The following is a 22742-nucleotide window of genomic DNA, read 5'->3' as shown; positions in this document are numbered from 1 at the left end:
GGTCTATAGAAGAAGCCTTCTTACAAGTATTTTATCAAACAGAACAAGTGCCATAAAATTTCATTAAACAAGGAAATTGGCAAGTTCATAGAGTTTTACATCATTCACATATTACAATTACTTCCTACGTCCTAAAACAAAGCAAATCTACTCCATAATAGAAAGAAATACAATCCAAAGATTTAAAATGATAGAAACTTCGAAAACCCAAAGAAGGGGAAGAAGCTTATTCTTTGATGTCGAGTGAAGCCCTTGGATGCAGATCTTGGAGTGTCGACGAGAATGGAGCAGTAGAATTACTTTGGATCTTCTAGATGACGACTCTTGGTGCAAAGATTCGACCTAAGGGGTCTCCTCCCGCATTGGAACTTCCTCCTTTACAAAGTGAATGAAGTGCCCCTTATACAGAGGTGAGAGCACGGGGTAGCCATGCCCAGGGACACGACCCATGCCCTTTGGCACGGGCCAAGTCACTGTCTGGCTATCTAGCACGGCCAGAGTCAAGTTGGTTCTGGCCACAGCTTGGCCGTGTCATTTGGCACGACCAGAGCTATCTCTAGCTTCTAGGCCGTGCCAATTGGCACGGCCAGAGCAGAGACTGCTCTGTTTTAGTCTTCTGGGCCGTGCGATTTGGCAACCTATATCTGAGCCACTTGGCCATAGTCATAGAGTTTGTAACATTAACTTGGCAATACAGTAGCAATATTCAGATTCCATAACTGAAAGAATAATGCAATCCTAGTTGCTTGCAGTAAGATCTACTCAGTTTCACTGAGTTATGGGGGATTATCTGTTATGAGGCATATGCATGCTTGAATGTCACCCTGATGCTGAAGGAGTACAAGAGTTCGAAGTGCAGCTAGTTTAAGGCGAACATAGTTTGGTGGAAGTTCAAGGAAATTCAAACAAACTTAAGGAAGGTCAGTTGAAGTGCAGGGCAATTCAAACAAACTTAAGGAAGGCCAGTAGAAGTGCAAGGCAATTTGGTCTTATCAAGGTAGTTTAGCTAGATACTACTTATAACCTCAACTGAGTTAAATCTGAATCTCCATAGGGAAAGTTTCGAGAGGCTTCACTCACCAAAGGTGAATATAGACTTAGCCAAAGAGGCCCAAGGAATGCCTTTAACAGTAGATCGCCTGCAGAAGAGACAAGTTATCACGTTTAATTTGAAAGGGACATTTGTCACCCTTTTCAAGTTATGGAGCATATTCTTCTTTGCTTCCTCGAATTCCCTTTTGTAGGTCTTGAGGAGTTCACTCCTTGCATGTAACTGATACAAGGCCACTCACGTATGCCACTCAAAAGGTTGACTAACCACTTACTAATTTACGCGTTATGTGTGAAGCCGATATTGGCCCTCTTATCATTCCATAGATTGATTGGTTTTTGCCCCCAAATAATAACATATGGCTCACTTGTTACTTATCCAATGTAACCTTGTTATATCACAATAAATTGTTTTTTTAACATACATGTGTCCTTCGTCTAACCTGAAGTTACTGCACAGTTACTAGTTCATTTCTTCTCTCATGCTGTTGTAGATTTCCCCTCGTTTCAATCTCGAAAAGGATGGAAAGAGATGAGCACCATTTGTTTCTGGAAAAATATCTTTATGTTGGTCCATCTCGTTATTATCAGTTACTTCGTTGCACAATTCATAGGGAAGGCACTTTGCAGAAAGAAATGCAGGGCCAGAGTTGATGACGAGCAAAATGGCACTATTGATGACCACAAATTTGGAAGCATAAGCTTGGGTTTGTCATACCAAGTCACCAGATTCTGTTGTTTTATATTAGTGGCCAGCAGTTTATTCAAACTTATTTTCCTTTTGCTACAAGGAAACCAAGGCAATTGCAGCTACCTAACATCAGCTATGGCAGATGCAAGCCAGCTAATATCATGGATATTTTTGCTTATTTTAATATTTAGACTTGCAAAAACTACAACTTTAAAGCTCTCTTGGATTATAAGATCATGGTTCATATGCAACTTCCTGCAATCAGCTACGTGTGCTGCTCTAGATATATCCATTCTCCTCGAAAGGTCATTCCTAAGAGTAGAACAATACATGGACATAATGAGTGTTTTTCCATGTGTAGTACTCTTTGGTCTCTCAGTCAGAGGTAAAACGGGGATTAGTTATGATGCCTGTCGCCTCAAACAACCACTACTGCAAACTGAACAGATGTCAGAATCACAGAGGCAAAGTACTGAGCAGAAGAGGAATTCTCCTTACGGGAGGGCAAGTCTCCCACAGCTAATAACCTTCTCATGGCTTAACCCACTTTTTGCTATTGGTAAAAGGAAGCCACTAGAAATGAATGAAGTACCAGACATTGCTATAAATGATTCATCCGCCTTCATGTCCAGTTTATTTAACAGATGCCTAAATAATGTCAAAGAAAGGCATGGCCTGAGTATTTCATCTGTATATGCAGCAATATTCATGTTGATAAGGAAAAAGGCAGCAATCAACGCAAGCTTTGCAGTTGTATCTGCAGGGGCTTCTTATGTTGGACCATTGTTGATTAACACCTTTGTCAAATTCTTAGGAGGAGAGAGGCAGCATGGTTTGAAAAGTGGCTACCTAATAGCAACAGCATTCCTGTGTGCCAAACTGGTGGAGACTGTGTGCCAGAGACAATGGTTTTTTGGAGCCCGACAGCTTGGGATGCGTTTAAGAGCTGCTCTAATATCCCACATATACAAAAAGGGGCTTGTTCTATCAAACCAATCACGTCAGAGTCATACAAGTGGAGAGATTATCAACTACATGGTTGTGGATATCCAAAGAGTTACTGATGTCATGTGGTATTCGAATATCATTTGGATGCTTCCTGTTCAGATTTCATTGGCAATGTATGTTCTTTATAAGAATCTTGGTGTGGGAGCTTTGGCTGGATTAGCAGCAACAGCCATGGTAATGGCATGCAATGTCCCTATAGCTAGAGCGCACAAAAGATTCCAGAGTAAAATCATGGAGGCTAAAGATAAACGAATGAAAGGAACTGCAGAAGTTCTCCGGAACATGAAAATATTGAAACTTCAAGCCTGGGACATAAATTATCTTCACAAAATTCAAGATTTAAGGAAAAACGAGTATGATTGTCTGTGGTTGTCACTACGACTGCAAGCAGTTTCAGCATTTATATTTTGGGGTGCACCGTTGTTGATAGCCATTATAACATTTGGAACATGTATAATGCAAGGAATCCCTCTAACCACAGGCAGAGTTTTGTCTGCATTGGCAACATTCAGAATGCTACAAGAGCCAATCATGACACTCCCAGATTTACTCTCAGTACTTGCACAAGGAAAAGTTTCAGCAGACAGAATAGCTAAGTACCTCCAAGAAGATGAAATGAAACCTGATGCAGTTGAATTTGTTCCGAGAAATGAATCAGAAATAGATGTTGTGATTGAACACGGGATATTTAGTTGGAATCAGGAATCTGCATACCCCACACTCGAAAATATAGACTTGATGGTGCATCGAGGAATGAAGGTAGCTATTTGTGGTACTGTGGGTTCAGGGAAGTCTAGTTTACTATCATGCATCCTTGGAGAAATACCCCTACTGGAGGGGAGAGTAAAAATCAGTGGAAGTAAAGCATATGTTTCTCAATCCCCATGGATACCATCAGGAAATGTCAGAGAGAATATTGTATTTGGAAATCATTTTGACATGGAAAAATATGAAAAGACAATTGAGGTTTGTGCACTAAAGAAGGATTTTGAGTTCTTTGCTAATGGAGACCTGACAGAGATTGGAGAGAGAGGTATAAACATGAGTGGAGGACAGAAGCAAAGGATCCAAATTGCTAGAGCAGTGTATCAAGATGCTGATATATATCTTCTTGATGACCCTTTCAGTGCTTTGGATGCTCACACTGGCACTCAACTCTTCAAGGTTATCATGTATAAAATATCTTTCAAACCATGATCCCTCTGTTTCTTCATGGTTCTGTGACCTAAAAAAAAGTATTAACAAAACAAGTTCATTGCTTCTGCAGAATTGTTTGATGGGTGCCCTTAGAGACAAGACCATACTTTACATTACGCATCAAGTTGAATTTCTTCCAGAAGCAGACCTAATCCTGGTAAGCAAAAACTAGCTTAACTTGTGATTATGCTATAACCTCAATAGTTTTTTTGTTGTACATTAAAATGAAAATAGAAAATTTAGAAAAAGAAAAAAAAAAGTACTCATTGGGCAGAGAATTATAACAGCCACAATCAGTTACACCCACCAGCTAATTGCAACTGCAATTATTTAATATAACAGGTAATGAAGAATGGAAGAATTTCCCAAGTTGGAAAGTATGATGAACTTCTGCGACAGAACATAGAATTTGAGGCATTAGTTGGAGCTCACAGCGAAGCCCTCCAACTAGTATCCAATGCTGAAACCTCAAGCAAATCATCCACATCAATTGCTGCAGAGAAAGGTGTTCCAGAGGAATCAAACACAAATGATTCTGATGCAGGAGAAATTTCAGATACATTCCAAATTATCAGAAACCAAGAGTCTGAACATGATCTGTCTCATGATATAGTTGACAAAGGTAGACTGACGCAGGAAGAGGAAAGAGAGAAAGGAAGCATTTCGAAATATGTTTATTGGTCGTACCTGACTACTGTACGAGGAGGCGCCTTGGTTCCAATAATAATCCTTTCACAAACATGCTTCCAAGTATTGCAAGTAGCAAGCAACTATTGGATGGCATGGGCTGCTCCTCCATCCAATACAACAGAATCTGCTGTGCCACTCGAGATTCTCTTCACGGTGTATGTAGTTCTTTCACTTGGATGTGCATTATGTGTGTTAATCCGAGCAATGCTACTCGTGAAAACTGGTCTTCTCACATCCCAACATTTCTTCCAAAAGATGCTCCATAGCGTCATTCATGCGCCAATGTCCTTCTTTGATTCAACACCAACTGGGCGGATTTTAAATAGGGTTAGTAGTTCGATTCATCCCTAGCTATTTCTTCATGGTAGATCTGAAAACTACAGGGTCCATGTATATAACTATCCGTGAATTTTTTTAGGCCTCAATGGACCAAAGTGTGCTTGACTTAGAATTACCTGGGAAATTAGGCTGGTGTGCATTTGCTGTTATACAAATCTTGGGGACAATTGCTGTCATGTCACAGGTTGCTTGGCCAGTATTTGCTATATTTATTCCTGTGACAGCAATTTGTATCTGGTATCAAGTAAGATTCTCATCTCAAAAGAATTTTGTTTAAAGGAAAATGTACAATCAATATAAGAGATTGATTGGTTACCTGAAAATGTAACAATTGTTGTCAGAGATTGGTGTTAGCAGTCGAAAATAGAATGATGGGCCTTAGCCTCACTTGAATACAACTTAAAATAAAGTAATTGAATATCAATAGGGTTTTAACTCGTGGTAATATATGATTTTGGTGTTAAAAACTGAATTTCCTGACTGACTAATGCAGCAATACTATACACCTACTGCAAGAGAATTGGCAAGGTTGGGAGAAATCCAAAAGGCTCCCATCCTTCATCACTTTTCAGAATCACTCTCTGGGGCTCCTACTATCAGAGCATTTGAGCAGAAAGATCGTTTCAGCGATACAAACCTTAGTCTGATAGATAATCACTCGAGGCCATGGTTTCACAATATTTCTGCAATGGAATGGTTGTCGTTCAGACTCAACCTGCTATCAAACTTTGTTTTTGGTTTCTCTCTAATTTTGCTTGTCAACCTACCAGCAGGATTTCTCAATCCAAGTAAGTATATGCGAACATGAAAATTATAACATTGGCCTTTAGTTTAATTGATATTCTGCTTCATATAAGTTCATTAACCAAATGAATATCTGTTTGAATGCTGTGCAGGCATTGCAGGACTTGCAGTGACTTATGGGATAAATCTCAATTCACAATTAGCATCTATCATCTGGAATATTTGCAATGCAGAAAACAAAATAATCTCAGTTGAAAGGATAATGCAATACACCAGAATTCCAAGTGAAGCTCCTTTAGTCATAGAAACGTTCCAACCGACAGTTAATTGGCCACAAGTTGGAAATATATGCTTCACGAACCTAGAGGTATGACTCAAATTTCATTTTACATGAATTTTCAGAATAATAGACAAATTGTTAAAAATAAATATTTATAAAGAATATGGACTTTAATGTTCTATATAGTCATCATAATACAAAAAAATCCCCTTTATGTAGTCGCGAGAGAATGAGCTCTTCTTTGTTTGGAACAATTTCATCAGCATGCCATGTGCTAGCTATTGGACTATGCTGTAGGGACATCAAACAATATTTGCATTATGTTCTCACATGGCATCATTAGTAGATAAAAATAATTACACAAGCAGTAGTAACACAGTTCAGAATAGTAAATTTGCGTCAAAGTCTTAAGACAATCTCCCATAAATATGAAATACAAGATGGATATGGTAAAAGACAAAAGAAAAGCTGAAAGTGTCAAACAAACCTAGTAATAATGATTTCTTGTAGCAACAATGGCAGTAGTTTACCTAATAACTCAATTAGAAGGTAAGAATTGTTGGTAACACTAGTAGGACAATATAGGTGCCGGGATCCATTATGACTGGAAAATTAGAGGTCATGAATAAAGACTTAACCTGCAGATACAAATTTCGCTTTCTCTAGCATTTGTACAAGGCCAAATAAACTCGTTAGTGATTTGTATCATGCTTGTGTGTTTGTTTATGTTGTAATAATAATAATAATAATAATAATAATAATAATAAAGCAATTCTAAAAGGAGATCTTTATGTTGTTCGAGCATTTGGTCCTTCTATAGCCTGATGATCCATTAGGTGGATCATGCCAAAAATCAAACTACAAAAATCTATTTGAATGAGGCAGATAAACCTCACACAAATTTATATCTTCTTTGTGAATAAAAGCTTTAAGAATAAAAGACAATAATACAAGAGCAAGTAGAAATCTTAGAACAAGCACTTACACAACAAATACTAGTTGTGTAGGAGTTATTTATGCAAGGTCCCTTTTACCCCTATTTATACTAGCACGATAGTATTCAAAGAAAGAATCAAGGTGCTCATTCAGATAGCTTTTGGTTGATTTGATTCAACTCAATTCATGTTTAGTCAAGATAAATCTTGAAAAGGAAACGATAGGCCAATGACTACTCCTCAGTTGACTCAATCTTTTCAAATGGACTCAAATTTATTTTAGTCGGCTCAACTTTTTTAGGTTGACTCAAGTAGCTAAGATCACAAGCTTGTCCACCAATGAATGTCATTTTCATTTGACTCAAATAGGCTTTAAACTCAAATCCAAGTTAGTTGAGTCAACCATTTCCAATTGGTACAATTGATTGCTTTATCAAAACTATATATCCATCCAATAGATACTTTTAAATCAACTCAAAGATTTTCAATACACTTGTTTAAAACCGAGAAAACGTCCGTCAAATAAAGGATTTGAAGTCGACTCAACACTCTAATTTACTAGAATAACTTTTAGTCTACTCAATGTGCTTGAGAATCCTGACTTTGCTAATCCTGATAGAATTGATAGATGGTGAGCAGGTGAGGTATGATCAACTACTAGTTTTTTTTTTTTTTTGGGGGGGGGGGGGGGGGGAATGTCTTGCCCTACAAAATAGAGATAGCAAGCATCTTTTACATGGTTTAAACCCATGGAAAATACTCTACGGAATAACAATTAGTTTAGTGGATCAAGCCCACAATCCCTCTGCAAATATTCTCCTTTAGAGGTGGAGAAATCTCGTATAGAAAAAAACTTCTCTAAACAAGATATCCAAACAATATGTGCATGACAAGTTTACCAAAGCTCATAGAAGAGGCCTTCTAACAATTCTTGGTTGCACATCTCAGTTAGATGCAGCAATAGTATGTCTATATGCTCAAGCTTCACATGTTTGTCCAACAACCGCCTTTTAAATTACTTTAGTCAATTGAAATCATCTTTAGGCTACTGGAAATCCAATAAAAAACTCATTGACATGTTGTAGTAAATTAGTCAACTCAAATCCTATTGAGTCAATTGGACTCCTTTTTTAGTTGACTCTAGTTCAATAGAGAACATTCTTTTTCCTAGAAAGTAGTAAAAAAAATAACAACTCATCAATCAATTAGAAGTGCTTCTAGTTGACTCAACGTATGCAGAGATCCCAATTTTACTTGCTTATATTTCTATAAGACTTTGTAAAGCTCTAAGATCATGCTTGAGAATTGACTACGATAAGGAACTTGTTCCTAGGTCAAAGGCTCTCTACAAGGTCATAGTAATATTTTCTCAAAATACGTAACCACACAATCTCTCATAGTTCATTGTCTTCAGGTCCTCAACATTTTGCCCAAGACTTTGTCTTCAGGACTTCATTCCCAAAGGCCACACTCCATGTCTTCCACATGTGTTGAAAAGTCATACCTCTTAGGACTTTCATTGTCTAAATGCCGCACCTCTTGGACTTTATTTGCTTGCCCAAAAACTATGCTTCTAGAATTTTACCATTTGCCAATGGACTTGCATCTAGAACTCACAATCCATTAAATGTCTTGTACCATCCTTCACCAATATAAACCAAAGTTCATGTGCAAACTCAATGCACACCTTAGATACCCAGACAAACATAACTTAAACTCATTATCACACATCAAAATATCTAGGTCAAACCTGACAACCTGGGGACATGTTGCATCAAAATGGTCATATTAAACACTAGCTCTTATGAAATAAGACTATAAACAATGATGAGAAAAGGTGAAAGTGGAATAGTGGAGTTTCAATAGAATTGTAGTTTTTTTATTGCTTGATGGGTACTTGTGTCGAGCTCCCTTTGCCCATTTATTTACAGCCTTCAAATCAAGCTTAGATAAACTTCACAATTCTATTCTATTTAATTCCAGTCAACTTAAATTCTTGCCATTTAATTGAGAGGTTAATTACGGAAGCATTATCTATCAGTTATGTCTTCACTCGACTCAATTTCTATCCAATTGACTCAAGTCAATTCTAGTTGACTTAACACCTATCAATTGACTTAGGTAATTATTATTGTGATCTTATCCTCCAATCTTTACTTTCGTCAAACAAAGAGTGAGTTTTTTCTAGCAATCAACTATCTAGTCAACTCAGGTCACAGTCAACTGATTATCATTAAGTCAACTCAAGTTGAAATATAATTCTTTTGTTTACAAGAAGAATATCTTGAGTCAACTAAGTCAACTAACGAGTTGACTCAATCATTCAATTGAGTGAACTTAACTTCCATTCAACTAAATTTGCTCTTCAAGATTTAAAGCATTAATCAGGACTTAGAAATACAACCCTTTTTTTTGTCAAGTACACACCTAGGTAAAAGTCTAATAAAAAACTCAAGGTTACATGTACTCGCATAATCTCTCACATACTCATATGCCAAGATGTCTTACCTCTTAAGTCTTCTTCCATCTATCAAGAGCCTTGTCTTCATGGACTTCTTCCATTTGCCAAGAGGCCTTGTCTTCGGGTCTTCCTCTACCAAGAGGCCTCACCACCTATTCTTCCTTCGCTCGCTAAGAGTTCTTACCTCCAGGTCTTCTTCTAAGAGGCCTTGCCTCCTAGTCTACCTTTGTTTGCCAAGAGGTCTTGCCTCTGAGTCTTCCTCTATAAAAAGGCCTTGCCTTTAGATCTTTCCCATCAATGTCTGTCTTGCTAAAGCATCCTACCAACTTCTATTGGTCTTCTCCATCTACTAAGGTCTTCTTAAGATTTCTCAATTTGCTAACTCCGTTGAACTTCTCTGTCGCCTACGGATTTGGTTAACCATGACATACTTGAACTTCTCAATCTACCAATACATTTGGATTTCTTTATTTGTCTTTACTAAATATTTGGTTAACCTTGATTTATTTGGACTTTCCTAACCACTACATTTGCCTATTAAGATTGTTGTGCCTACACACTTTACAATAAGCATCTAGCTTAAATCCTTTGTTAAATACATCAAAATAACTTAGTCAAACTTGATCACTTTTACATCGAAACAATCTAGTCAAACTCGACCATTGAGGTATGATTGCACTAATAATCTCTTACTTTTTGATATTTTACAACCTGTTTGAGTTATGGTATAATCAAGTCTTTCAAGGTAATGTGAAAGGTTCTAACATAAACTTCTCAATCTCACCTTCAATACACATCAATAAAACAATTAAAATATGGAAAGAATGAAAACTAGATCAGAATATACAAGATAAGACCGCTAATCAGAGCATTAGATAATCATTAATTTGATTTGGCTCCCCCTTAAAGTTATTAGGTTTGATGTAGCTAGAGGGGGTGAATAGACACAACCCTATAATAAAAAAGAAATTGTTTTTGATGATCTTGCAAATGCAAGGCTTAAACAACTTGTTAGTCATCAACATCAAAGATATGTAGCGGAAATAAGATAAACAACCGATCAAAGTAAGCAATGTTAACGCAGTACATTTAACATGGTTTAAACCCTCAGATCCTACTCTATGGCTTACTAACTTGTAAGGCGAGTCACTCCTCGAAATCCCCTACATAAAAAAGTTCTCCTTCCATGAGGTGAAGAAATCTTGTACAAGAGTCTTTGTTTTTCTATTTTATAAAAAGTTTAGAAAAATTAAAGCACAAGAGGGAATAATATAAATTAAAAAATAAACCTTTCTAGAGAATTATGTTGTCAAGAACACCCCTAAGCATGAAGACTAAAGTAGAGAATGTAAGTTTAGAGCATGTGATTGTTGTTATTCGAAGTTGCATTACTCCCTTAATAGTCGCAATCTGAAGGACTTCAATCAACTCAACTGGACTATCAATCGACTAAATGTTGATTTTGGAAGCTTATCCATTATGATTGTTTCTTCTTTAGTCAACTTAAAGTTCATCGTATTGGCTCAATCTTCACTAATCAACTCTAAATGACATCAGTTGACAACTAGATAATCACTGATCTCTTCTTCTAATAACTTTGCCTTTATTCAGCTTGATCTAGTCAGTTGACTCACTTGGATAAAATGGTGACTTTTTCACTAATAACTTGTCTTCAATCAACTCCAATAAGTGAAACGACCCTAAGTTGTTTTTTTTTTGTTTACATTCCACACCATATAACATTCCAATTAAACAAGAAAACTGTCTGCAATTAATAAACCTGTCAAATATCCTGGAGGTCTAAATTCAATACTATTTTATTCTCTCTAAATCATAAATGACGTTTATTTATTCTTTATGCGGAATCGGAAGGTCCTTGGGAGTGTATTGTCCAGCCCAGTCTGGTCAAGGGTCCGAGCCTCCAACGTCATTCGTTTCTTCACCTGTCACAAACCAAACCTAGTGAGTCTAACTGAGCACCTCCAAACCATAGTAGCAAAAATCCCTTAATCAATCGCATGCATCATTAAATCTACCTTTACTTGGAATTTATTGTCAAAGAAACAAATAAGTAGGCATATAGACATTTTTCCATAAAACATTAAACTATAAGTATCAAACAACATTTCTGTGTATCCTTTAATCATTACATTATATAGCATTTTCCTTTAGCATTTATCATATATCATTCTTGGGTGGAGATGCATCAGTTATCCTTTATCCTTTGTCCAATTGATCAATCTGTCTAACCATGGTACCAGACGGCAGAGCGTTAGCAACTCTCGTCACTGGGCCGTGGCCAAATATGAGAATATGATATTGGGTTCCTCTGGGGCCTTGTCCCATAAACGGGGTCTCTTTGGGGCCTTGGTCCTCACAAAATTTCCATTAATCCTCATCATCATTGTCATTTTTTCATTTTTTTTTCATCATTAAATAAGCATTCATACCATTCATCTAAATAAGGCTCAAATAAACATGTATATCATTAACTACGTGAGCTCGATAAGCATGGATATCATTAACTAAATAAAGCTAAATAAGCATGATTATCATTTACTACATAAATCTAATTAAACAATCATACCATTAATCTACATGAGGCTCAAATAAGCATGTATATCATTAACTACGTGAGCTCGATAAGCATGGATATCATTAACTAAATAAAGATAAATAAGCATGATTATCATTTACTACATAAAGCTAATTAAACGATTATACCATTAATCTACTCGAGGCTCAAATAAGCATGCATATCACTAACTACGTGAAGCTCAATAAATATGAACATCATTAACTGCTTAAAGCTAAATAAACATCCACCCTCCTAGACCTCCTCGAACATCAAGTGACCAACCATTCGTCAAAATTTGCTGCACACCCACACACCCTTTGATAACTTCTCAAACCTTGTCGCAAATAGCCCGAGTAATCCTACAAAAACCCGCTGCTTGTAGCTCCCAATTCCCCCTCAAAAACTTGCTGCACATACCCAAATACCCCTCAAAAACCTGCTGCTCTTAGCCCTCAAATCCCCTCGAAAACTTGCTGCACATACCCCAAATACCCCTAAAAAAAACCTACTGCTCTTAGCCCTCAAAACCCTCTTGAAAACCTACTATGTATAACCCAGAAATCTCTCAAAAACCTGCTGCGTATACAGGTTCAAAGGAGTAGAAAGAAAAGTCGAAAAACTGCTGCGTATACAGATTCAAAGGAGTAGAAAGAAAGGTCGAAAACCTCCTGCGTATACAGATTCAAAAAGGCGTAGAAAGAAAGGTCGAAAACCTGCTGCATATACAGATTCAAAGGAGTAGAAAGAAAAGAGTTTAAGAGGTGCCTTTGTGCTCGGAGGTTTAGTGTTGGTGCAGGTGACGACGAGGAGCAACGATAGGGCGTCCCTTTGGCCTCATTCTTCCTTCCAAGGTCGAAGCCTTCTCTCCTCTTCTTGCTTGCCACTGAGATCTCTCCCTCTGCCTTTCTTTTCTTCCGTCGAGACCTCTTCCTCTTCTTTTTCTTCTCTTTTTTTTTCCACTGCCCTTCTTATAAGAAACTAAACCCTAGGGTTGGGTCCATTCCTTACTAATTGGGCCGAGCCCATGAGTCCATTAGTTGGTTAATAGCGCAATTTAGCCCCCTTAAATAAAATAAAAGTTTATTATCATGTTCCCCTTGAATTTTTCTTTAAAAAAATAAAGATGGACCTTACAATAAGTCCAATCAACTCAAATCTTGTTTCCATAAAACTATTTTAGTCGACTCAATTCAATCAAACACATCTTCAATCACCTAATTAGTTGACTAAATTATAGTTTGAATCAAGAATGTTTCTATTTGTGAGCCGTCTAGATATAGTTGAATGTTTCTATTTGTGAGCCGTCTAGATATAGTTGACTACTTGATTGATTTGACTGCTGACTAAATTTTCTTAACTTTGAACTTGTTTATTGACTTCAACTTAGAACCACTTGTTCTTTGGTCAAATATATGCCTAACTAGAAAAAGTCTACCCAAAATCCAAAATATTCACATGTAATCATTCATCTCACTTGTCTTCAACTCTTTATGTTGATGATGCTCCTCCCTTGAGTCATTTCCAACAAGACTTCAATCTTTTGGATCTCCAAGCTCTATATGCTTAACATGCCTTCTAGTCTTTCTTGACTCGTGCCTCTAAGCCATAAAACCAACATCCTCCTAACATGTGCATCAACCTCGAAATCTATCGAATTAAGAACTACCTACTCCACAACCATTATGCTAGGAACTCTCTCCTTTGAATCTTCAACTTTCAAGGATACTCATCTCTAGGTCTTCTTCATCTACTAAGCACCCCTTAAACTTCTGGCAACATCGATCAGACTTCTTCCACATCTGCTAATCACTTCTTATACTTCTTCCAAATCTGCCAAGTACTTTTTTCTCTACCAAGTATCGAGTCATCTTGACTTACTTGGACTTCTTCCATCTATCAAGTATCTAGTCACCTTCACTCACTTTAACTTCTTCCATCTACACCTGCAATTCTTTGCCAAGTTCGTGCGCACACTTGGCACTCATTAGGATAACATAAATTAAGCCTAACTTAAATCTTTTGCCGACTATATCAAAATTACTTATACTTAAAATATAATTGTACCAACAATTTCCCCTCAACTTAAACCTCTTAAGGTTTGATTGCACCAATACAGGCAAATTTTTCCTCCCATTATTTTATGATTTGACCTTAAAAATGTCTTTATGCACCAACAATTTTCCATAAATGATAAAATATTGAATTTAGAATTTGGTGCTATAAATATTAAGGAAACATTTCAACAATTTTGTGTACTATCAAATTTTAATGAAACAAATGAAAAAACTACATGAAAATGAAAATGGTTTTCAAAACTTATGTTGTAGTTTTAACCAACTCAACTATCTTGTAAGTTGATTGATCAAGGTGCTAATTGACTAAATATTCTCATTATCTCATAGTTAACTAAAATCTACAATTCCTAGTAGATCAATATTTTAAAAAAATCATAACAAATTCTAAATACAATAACAACTAAGTTTTTATCCCACTAAGTGGGATTTTATCAAAACAAATTCTACATAATTTGAAAAATTATGAAATTTTGGTAACAAATATTTTTCTATTGTCAATTCATAGGAAAAACATATTTTAACCATAAAAAAATAATTTTTTATGGTTATTAAAAATGAATCAAAAGTTTTAGTTCTTAAAATAATTATCAGTTTAACAGTTATTCTTGCCCATTTCAAGTATGCAAATTTCAACAATAAACATGACATATCAAATCACTTAATTACTTATGCTAGGCTCTAATTCATGCATTTTACAAGTCAAGATTACTGCTTAGCTTGAAGTAAATCCTAGTTAGTGTGCAGATTTCCAAGGAATGAATTCACCATTCTCCTCCATTATTGACACACAACTCTGCCTAATATGATCAAGTTAAAACTTTGAGATTCAAGATCTATTGGTCTCAATTAGGTCCACTAAGTATTCAATGGGAAAATCCATCATAGCGACTTTCCTAGATCCACTAGTTAAATATTTATGAGTTTTTCTATGGTCCAATATTTGACCTTAAAATTCAATTTTATAACTCTAAATCACTAATCCTAAGTTCTTATGGTTCTATTCAATTTCTTAGAATCTTGCAAAGAGGTATTTTGTAATTTAAAATTGGAATTTAGGACTTTCTTTTTCTTTACCTTTGGAGCTCCCCTTTGGTTTGAGCTTCATTTTTGGAAAACCTTCACGTGATGTCCTTGCTCCTTGCATTTGTAACATCGATTGATTTTCTTCTTTCTTTTCTTCTAGATTTTCCCCTTCCTTGACTTCTTGTTTAGCTACAAATCCATGTTATCTTCTTTTCTTTTTATTTGAGTGCACTTACTTTTGTAATGACCCTTTTAATGAAAATTAAAGCGCACCAAGTTGTTTTTGTTTTTGTTTGTCAAGATGGTGGTTTTCTTGGTTTTTATTCCATCCTTTTGACATCTTTTTTATTTAGGCTTCCATTCTTGCTTCAAGATACATATTCTTACAGTGTCCCTTTTCCAACATTTTAAACATATAATAAGATTTTTTTTTTACCTACCATAATTGAGGTTGTGAGACTTGAAGGAGTGTCGAGGATGCTTTCGTGATCATTTGACCTTAATTTTGAAGCTTATTTTTCTAGAGGAGTGGGTGAGTGGTTTGTGGTTTTTAGTTTTTAGATTCTTTATGTTTAAGGGAAGTTGATGGTTCATTGATTTTGACTCTCGATGTAGAGGTTCTTTTTGTTTGTTTCATTATTGATAGATAGTGTTATTTATGTGGCAAAAAAGACAATTCGCTCGCCCCCAGTGCCCCCGCCAACCTGTCCCTAGGCCAACACGGAGGAGATAAATCACGGGTGGCTACTAGCCATTAGTGCATGTGGCCAAGGCATGGGTGAAGGTATCCTCGGACGCGCCGAGTTTTGACCTTGAGATCTCATGTGGTAACACCCCATACTTTAACCATTGCACCGGGACCCTGATAGTGTTATTTATGACTTTCTTTAGGTTGATTGTCTTCCACCATTTTCAGATAATCTTGTACTTGGGGAAGGTTTTTTTATGTGTGACTATCTTATTCCACATGTCTCTCACATCTATATATTTTTTGATTTTGCACAAAATTTTGTTAAGTAAAATATTAAACAATAACTTATTTACTTTTTCACTTGCTTAAAAAAAAAATTATTTGTGCATCTATCCATTTCTCCTTTTTGAGTCTTATTCCTCCCTCATCCTTTGGAATTTGGAATTCTTCGACGGCTCTTATGAGCATTTTGAACTCAATTTGGAAGTAGTATTCCATTTTCATCTTCCAAATGTTTTAAAACGCTTTGGATTGTATTTTGGAGGTGGAATGAAGAAGCAATCATCCATTTCCTTTGGATGTTTAGAACACTATCTTAGAGAACCTGTTCTAATACCACTTGTTAGGAATAGTGGCATGACTAGATAGGGGAGTGAATTGGCGTGGGTATCTATAGACAAATATTATTTGAGTGTAATGCTTAAATACAAAGAGTTAGTTATGCAGCAAAAAAAAAAAAAAAAACAAAAAACAATATCAAGTAAAATAATGCTAATAAAATAATTTAATATGGTTCGCACCCCTAGTTTTATTCCACGGCCTACTGACTCGTAAGGTGAATCATACTTGAAAATCCTACTAATTTGTTTTTCTTCAAGGGACAGAGAAACCTTGAACAAAATTTTTATTTTCTTATAGAAATATAATCAATAAAATGGTAAACTATGTTTGTAGGACCTTGATTACAAAGACTTTAAGTACTTATAAAACAATAGATAAAGAAAATAAAAAGCTAGACTGAAGCAGTGGAGTTGCTATAAAATTGTAGCATTTTTGTTGCTTGATGGATACCGGTTCCGGTTGAGCTCTCCTTTTCTTTCTATTTATAACCTTCAAATTGAGCTTGGATCAGCTTCTCACATCTGTTCTATTTAATTTCAGTTGACTCAAATCTGTAATGTTGTTCACAAAAGCTTTATTTGCTAGTTGTTGTCTTTAAACGACTCATTACTTCTCCAACCAACTCAAAATCCATTATAGGCAACTCAACACTTGTTAGTTGACTGACATGACTATATTGCAATGATTTTGATCCTCCAACAAATACTTTCTTGAGTTGACTCAATTCAAATGGAGAATGAGTTGCTTTCTGTAGTCAATTCTCCAATCATGTCAAGTCGCTTCAATTGACTGAATTATCATTCAATTGACTCAAGTTGGAACAAAATGCTTTTATTTGCAAGTAGAACATCTTGTATTGAATATTGTGTCAACTAATATGTTCAATCGAATAAACTTAAATTATAGTCAACTAAATACTAATTATGACTTAAATGATTAGTTATGACCCATAAATAACTTATTTCTTTGTCAAGTACACACCTAAGAAAAAGTCTACCTAAAAATCCAAAATTACAAGTTGTCTCATTATATCTTACATATCACATGGCAAGAAGCCACACCTTCGTGTCTTATTTTATTTGTTAGGAGTCTCAACTTTGGACTTCTGCTTGCTAAGTGGTCTCGCCTCTAGGTCTTCCTTTACCAATAGGCCTTGCATTCGGTTCTTTCTCTGCTTGCCAAGAGGCCTTAACTCTAGATCTTCCTCTATTAAGAGACCTCACCCCTAGAATTTTCTCATCAACACCTATCTTGCTTGAGCATTTTGCCAACTCTTGACTATCTTCTCCATCTATAAGGTCTTCTTGGACTTCTCCCTCTTCCAATATTTGTTGAACTTCTCTACCTATCCTTCCAAACTTGACCTACTTGTACTTTTCCATTCATCAAGTATCTAGTTAACGACCTACTTAAAACTTTTTTAACTACTTTATGTCTTCATCTACAATTTCCTTTCAAGATTTCTAGACTTGCACACTTGACAAAACTCATCTGACTTAAACCCTCTGCTAAACATGTCACGCCTCGGAGGTGTGCTTGTCCGACAGACGGACGATACCCCCTTGTGACAATATTTGATATAACATAATATAAGTCCATAGATTAGGAATGAATATATAGCGGAAGATAAAAAAAATATAACCATCACTCATAAAGAGAGATTTACACAATCTTCTCACAACATATAAAACACAAATGACTGCATACCGGTATGACTTACACAACAAGTACAAACCCAGAAATCCACACACAAGTTATACAATACATGAATTGGTTTAGAAAGCCAAAATATGAGTAAGAGTAACAACATAAATAAAAAAACTCTTGATGCGATATGAGACTGACAATCAAGACCTCTGAGCGATACGACATGTCATCTACCTGCTAACCTGGAAACAAAAGGGAAAGAAAGGGGTAGTGAGTATAACATACTCCGCGGGTACAAGAAGATAGTGCATGATAATAACGCAAGGAGATTAAAGGGGGCAATCTCAAGAAAATACTTACTACCAAAAGTAAGAGTGTCCACAACTGTACTAGAAGCATAACCAACAATAATAATAATCCACTAACCTGCTTAACCAGGTGTGACCAGTAAATCAGTACATATTGTGCCTCTAAACTTGCACGAACATATGCATAACTTGCATACAACAAGCATGTAACAAGTCCTGACTAGCTTAAATTGCTACCATGAATGGATCTCATGGTCAGTCAAGATATATAACTAGTCACTGTCCGTAAGAGAACGCTCTACCATAAATGGTCCTATGGGCGGACAGGATGAGGTAGTTGTCTAGCTCCCCAGCCACTGACTGCAAGAGAACGCTCTAACACGGATGGACCCGTGGGCAGTCAGGGTATGTAAACAGTCACTGTCTGCAGGAGAACGCTCTACCACTGATAGTCCCATGGGCAAACAGGATAAATAAACAACCACTGTCTACGGGAGAACGTTCTACTACGGATGGTCCCGTGACAGACAAGATATATAAGTGTACAAATCAGAAATGATAAGCAGTAATAATCACATTCAAGAGTGAATTCTGCTAGCTACACTGTGGTATGGTCTCACTAGCATATGTCAAGTATAACAACGGTTGCTAACGACTCTCTTAACCACGAATGGGAGACAATGATCGACACCGGATATAATAATGTATTGATAGAAGGGTCTAATCTCACTAGCATTTAGGCATGAGCCTAAATAACAAATAAGGTCTCGTAGAATACTCGATATCTTACACTATAGTGTGATTCTACTAATACTCGGGCATGAATAAATATCAGCGAGTATCTTAGTTCAATATTCTACATCTCTGCTGCGGTATAGCATCGCTAGCATGATAGTCTGAGCATAAATGGTCATAAATACCGTGGACAAAAAATAAGACTACATGAATCTTAAAATAGACTACAATATAAGATCAAGCAATGGAAGGTCCAACTCAGGAAGTAACATAGGGTGAATATCAAGGTAAAATACTACGCAATGAATACAAATAACATGATCATGCACTAAGGTCAATGAACTATGAAAGCAAGGGAAGAAAGTACCCCGCCTTAAATGTAGATTGCGCTGAAGCTATCCTCACGTCAGAAAGCTCGTCTCGAATCAAAGTCCTATCATCACATAATGTATAATTTAGCTAATTCCATTATGCATCAATTAGCTGACTTAAAACCCAAATCCAATTGGTATAAATCCTTATTGAAATGATCATTAATCCTAACCATTGGTTAACTTCAATTAATCTAATCTATTGATCAAATTAGGGTTAACCCTATTAACCCTAACCATTCCATAACCTTGTTAGATTAGGTTTATTCATCAGTCATCTCTCAAAACTCACCCAAGTTCAATGGTATTATACTAATTAATTCCCCAAACTGATGGGTATAGTTTACCTCTCAACTACTTAATCTATATACTAAATAAATCTATAATTAAACCATCCTCAATTGATCTATTACCATATTTATTCCATTAATTTCCCAAATGCACAAGTAATCAATGTATCATAATTAGAATTCACCCAATTAACCAAATCATTGATGTAAGTTTACCCCACAGCTTCTTACAGTGGATGTTCATTGCCCTAGCAGCGACTCACAGCAATAGGTGGCCGGCGATGGCGCTAACGGCGCAAACAGAGAAGACAAGAGGAATTAGGGCACAACAACCTAGCAATGTCATAGCCTTTGTTGGAGATGGTGTTGGCCAGGGCAATGGCTTCGGCGAACTAGGCTACCGGTTGACCAAAGAAAGGTTGACAGCATAGACAAGGGAGAACGGCGATGGCTGGAAGCGTTGCAGTCGCGGTTCTCCTTTGCGTGGAGATGGGAGAACGGAGGAGTGGCTGCGGTTGACGGCTAGCTCAACACAGACGAAGTGCGTCGAAACTCTTGCTCGTGGTCAGGGGAAAAAGTCAACGACTACAGATCGCGCGAAATCGGGGCGTGAGGTCTAGGGAAGAAACGTGAGAGGATGGGGCGAGCGGCCATGGTCGTGGGCTAGCAACGTTTGGCAACGGACTAGTTGCGTTTGGCTGAGGCGACGACGAGGCATCGGGGCAAAGACGGTAGAGGAAGAAAAGGAATCGGGAAATGACTTAGGGTTCATTAATCCAATCTTAATCTTATATACTTAGGTTGAATTAATTAATTAACCTAAATTAATTCTTAATTTTCTCCTGATTAAGGTTATATGGGTTCGGTTTTTAACTCCGAAAATCTCTCAAAATCTCCGATAATTTATATAGGGATATTTCTCAAATAACTCTTATTATTTATTTGCTGTATCTTACAAAACACATCAAAATATCCTAGTTAAACTTGAACACATAGGACATGATTGCACTAACAGAAGACTCTCTATAGACCACTAGGTAGTCCTTACATAGTTAACCCACATCATCCTAAAATGATGTTTCTCATAATCATGAACCTTGAGACTACAATCCACACATAATCTCTCACAACTCAGTGTCTTCTAGGACTTCAGATGCTACATCATCCACAATGATGTCGCCCAAGCTTCATGCTCCAATTTTTCACTAGGTTGCCTAAGACTAGGTTGCCTATGACTACATGTCTTTAGGTCTTCTTGCCTAAAAGTCTCAAGTTAAGACTTCACATGACCAAAGGCCTTGCCTTCAAGTCTTCACCAATTTAGCTAAAGGCCTTGCTTCTAATACTTCACATGCCCAAAGGTCATGCCTCCTGGCCTCACCCAAAAGCATCAATTCTAATACTCCATGACCTATGATTTTTGGGCAAAAATCAAAAGGGCACTTCTTATTTTTGGAATAATCAAGATGATGTCCTACTTTGATTTTTTATTAAAAAAGCATCCCACCCCCATGTACAATTACCCAACTACCGTTCATTATACTATTCCAATTGTTATCTCTCTTCTATATTTCCCGCCTAAATCTTGAATCGGGGGCGCGTTGTAGCAGTTAAGAAATTATAGTTGTTATAACGTGAATGTTAGGTAAATTTTGAGGGGCCATAACTTTGACTTAGATTAAACTACGGGATTCACAATATATTTAATCAAAGCGGGACATAGATCTACATTTGTTACTAGGTGTAACCCATAATGGCCCAGTCTTAGCCTAAAAAAACATCGCTTAAAGCCTTTTTGGAGGCTTCGAAGAATTTGTCGTCTGTATTAAGGTTATTTTCCATGTTGTAGCAACTATGAAACCGTAGCTGCTACAACTATTGTAATTTTAGTAGCTACGATTTAGGCGGGAGATATAGGCGAGATAATAATGGGAATATTTGTGTTAGGGTGGGGCACCCTTTGATAAAAAATCAAAGTGGGGCGCCCCTTTGATGATTTGGAAAAAAGTGGGCGCCTTCTTGATTTTTGCCCATGTTTTTGGGTGGAACATTCCCAAAAAGTAGCTAAGTTTCTCCTTAGACAATTACTAGAGGTGGAGAAACCTCTAACTAGCACAAGGATTATAATAAGTATTACAAGAGAGCTTATATATAGGTTTAACCAATACTATTTTACTATCCAGGAAGCCTCCACCAAGCTCCCCTTTATAGCCTTCGAAACCTCTTCATGTAATCTGATATGTGATTGATCAGCTGACTGATCTAAACCCATCAATTGATTGTTGTGTTGTAACTATTGAATATCTTATTATTGTATCGCAAAGTTTTCCAACGAAGGCTCTTTCCTGCTTTCCACTTATAGCATCAATTGATTGAATTCCAACATCTGACCTGAATAGAAATAGTCAGTTCATTAGCTCCTTAACTTGAGTTGACTATCCATCAATCAACTAGATTCCTCATCAATTGATTGAGCCAAATCACAATTTGGTGAAAACTATAAATCCTAAATAGTGTTTAGGGATTGCTAGTCAACTGATTTGGCTCACTAATCGACTCATCTACTAGTTGAGTGGATTACAATTCTAATCAACTGAATTCCTAACTATGATTGTCCTAATGATTTAGTATGCCTAAGTAAAGTTCTACCCTAGCTTCATGTCTATAGGGCATTCAACTCTCACAGCTCACCACCGAAGTATTACCATCATAGTTTGACTTTCCCCCTCAGCTATCTTCTATCAGGTTACTTAGTCCCTCGAATGCACACAAGTTCTTGGCTCATCTCCACACGTCACTCTTCACATCTTCACCAACATAGTGCACCTCCATCGACTATCCTCCTTGCTGCCTCAATGCTTCCTCAGATGCTCCATGTCATCGTTCTTTGATCTCTATAGGCCTCGAGCTATTGAGCTATCAACATGTTCCTACCAAGTCATCACTCTAGAGTTGCTTGAACACCACCAATGTTCTCATGTTCTACAATCCCTTGGATGCCTTATACT

At 36.8% G+C, this 22742-nt stretch overlaps 1 protein-coding gene and 2 long non-coding RNA genes across 8 annotated transcripts in view; 1 reads left to right on the top strand and 2 right to left on the bottom strand.

Moving 5' to 3' along the window:
• Window positions 1-22742, top strand: part of LOC121981416 (putative ABC transporter C family member 15) — a 77806-nt gene that overhangs the window by 16769 nt on the left and 38295 nt on the right. For 5 of the 6 annotated variants that reach the window (XM_042533930.1, XM_042533928.1, XM_042533927.1 and 2 more), the window contains 6 exons: window positions 1545-3913; window positions 4017-4103; window positions 4289-4963; window positions 5055-5219; window positions 5469-5763; window positions 5872-6086. In XM_042533930.1, the coding sequence (XP_042389864.1) occupies window positions 1545-3913; window positions 4017-4103; window positions 4289-4963; window positions 5055-5219; window positions 5469-5763; window positions 5872-6086 (3806 nt within the window). The remainder of the gene's footprint in view (window positions 1-1544; window positions 3914-4016; window positions 4104-4288; window positions 4964-5054; window positions 5220-5468; window positions 5764-5871; window positions 6087-22742) is intronic. The other variant, XM_042533931.1, reaches the window with a different exon arrangement.
• Window positions 4102-4776, bottom strand: LOC121981418. The gene is made up of 2 exons (XR_006111810.1): window positions 4634-4776; window positions 4102-4439 (listed from the first exon to the last, which is right to left on the bottom strand). It is a non-coding gene; the product is annotated as an uncharacterized LOC121981418 (long non-coding RNA).
• LOC121981419 lies at window positions 5998-11336 on the bottom strand. The gene is made up of 2 exons (XR_006111811.1): window positions 11176-11336; window positions 5998-6290 (listed from the first exon to the last, which is right to left on the bottom strand). It is a non-coding gene; the product is annotated as an uncharacterized LOC121981419 (long non-coding RNA).

Source organism: Zingiber officinale, chromosome 5A, assembly GCF_018446385.1.
Source record: "Zingiber officinale cultivar Zhangliang chromosome 5A, Zo_v1.1, whole genome shotgun sequence".
Lineage (NCBI taxonomy): Eukaryota > Viridiplantae > Streptophyta > Magnoliopsida > Zingiberales > Zingiberaceae > Zingiber > Zingiber officinale.
Note: the sequence above shows the minus strand (reverse complement) of the source record. Positions and strands in the feature narration are given on the sequence as shown.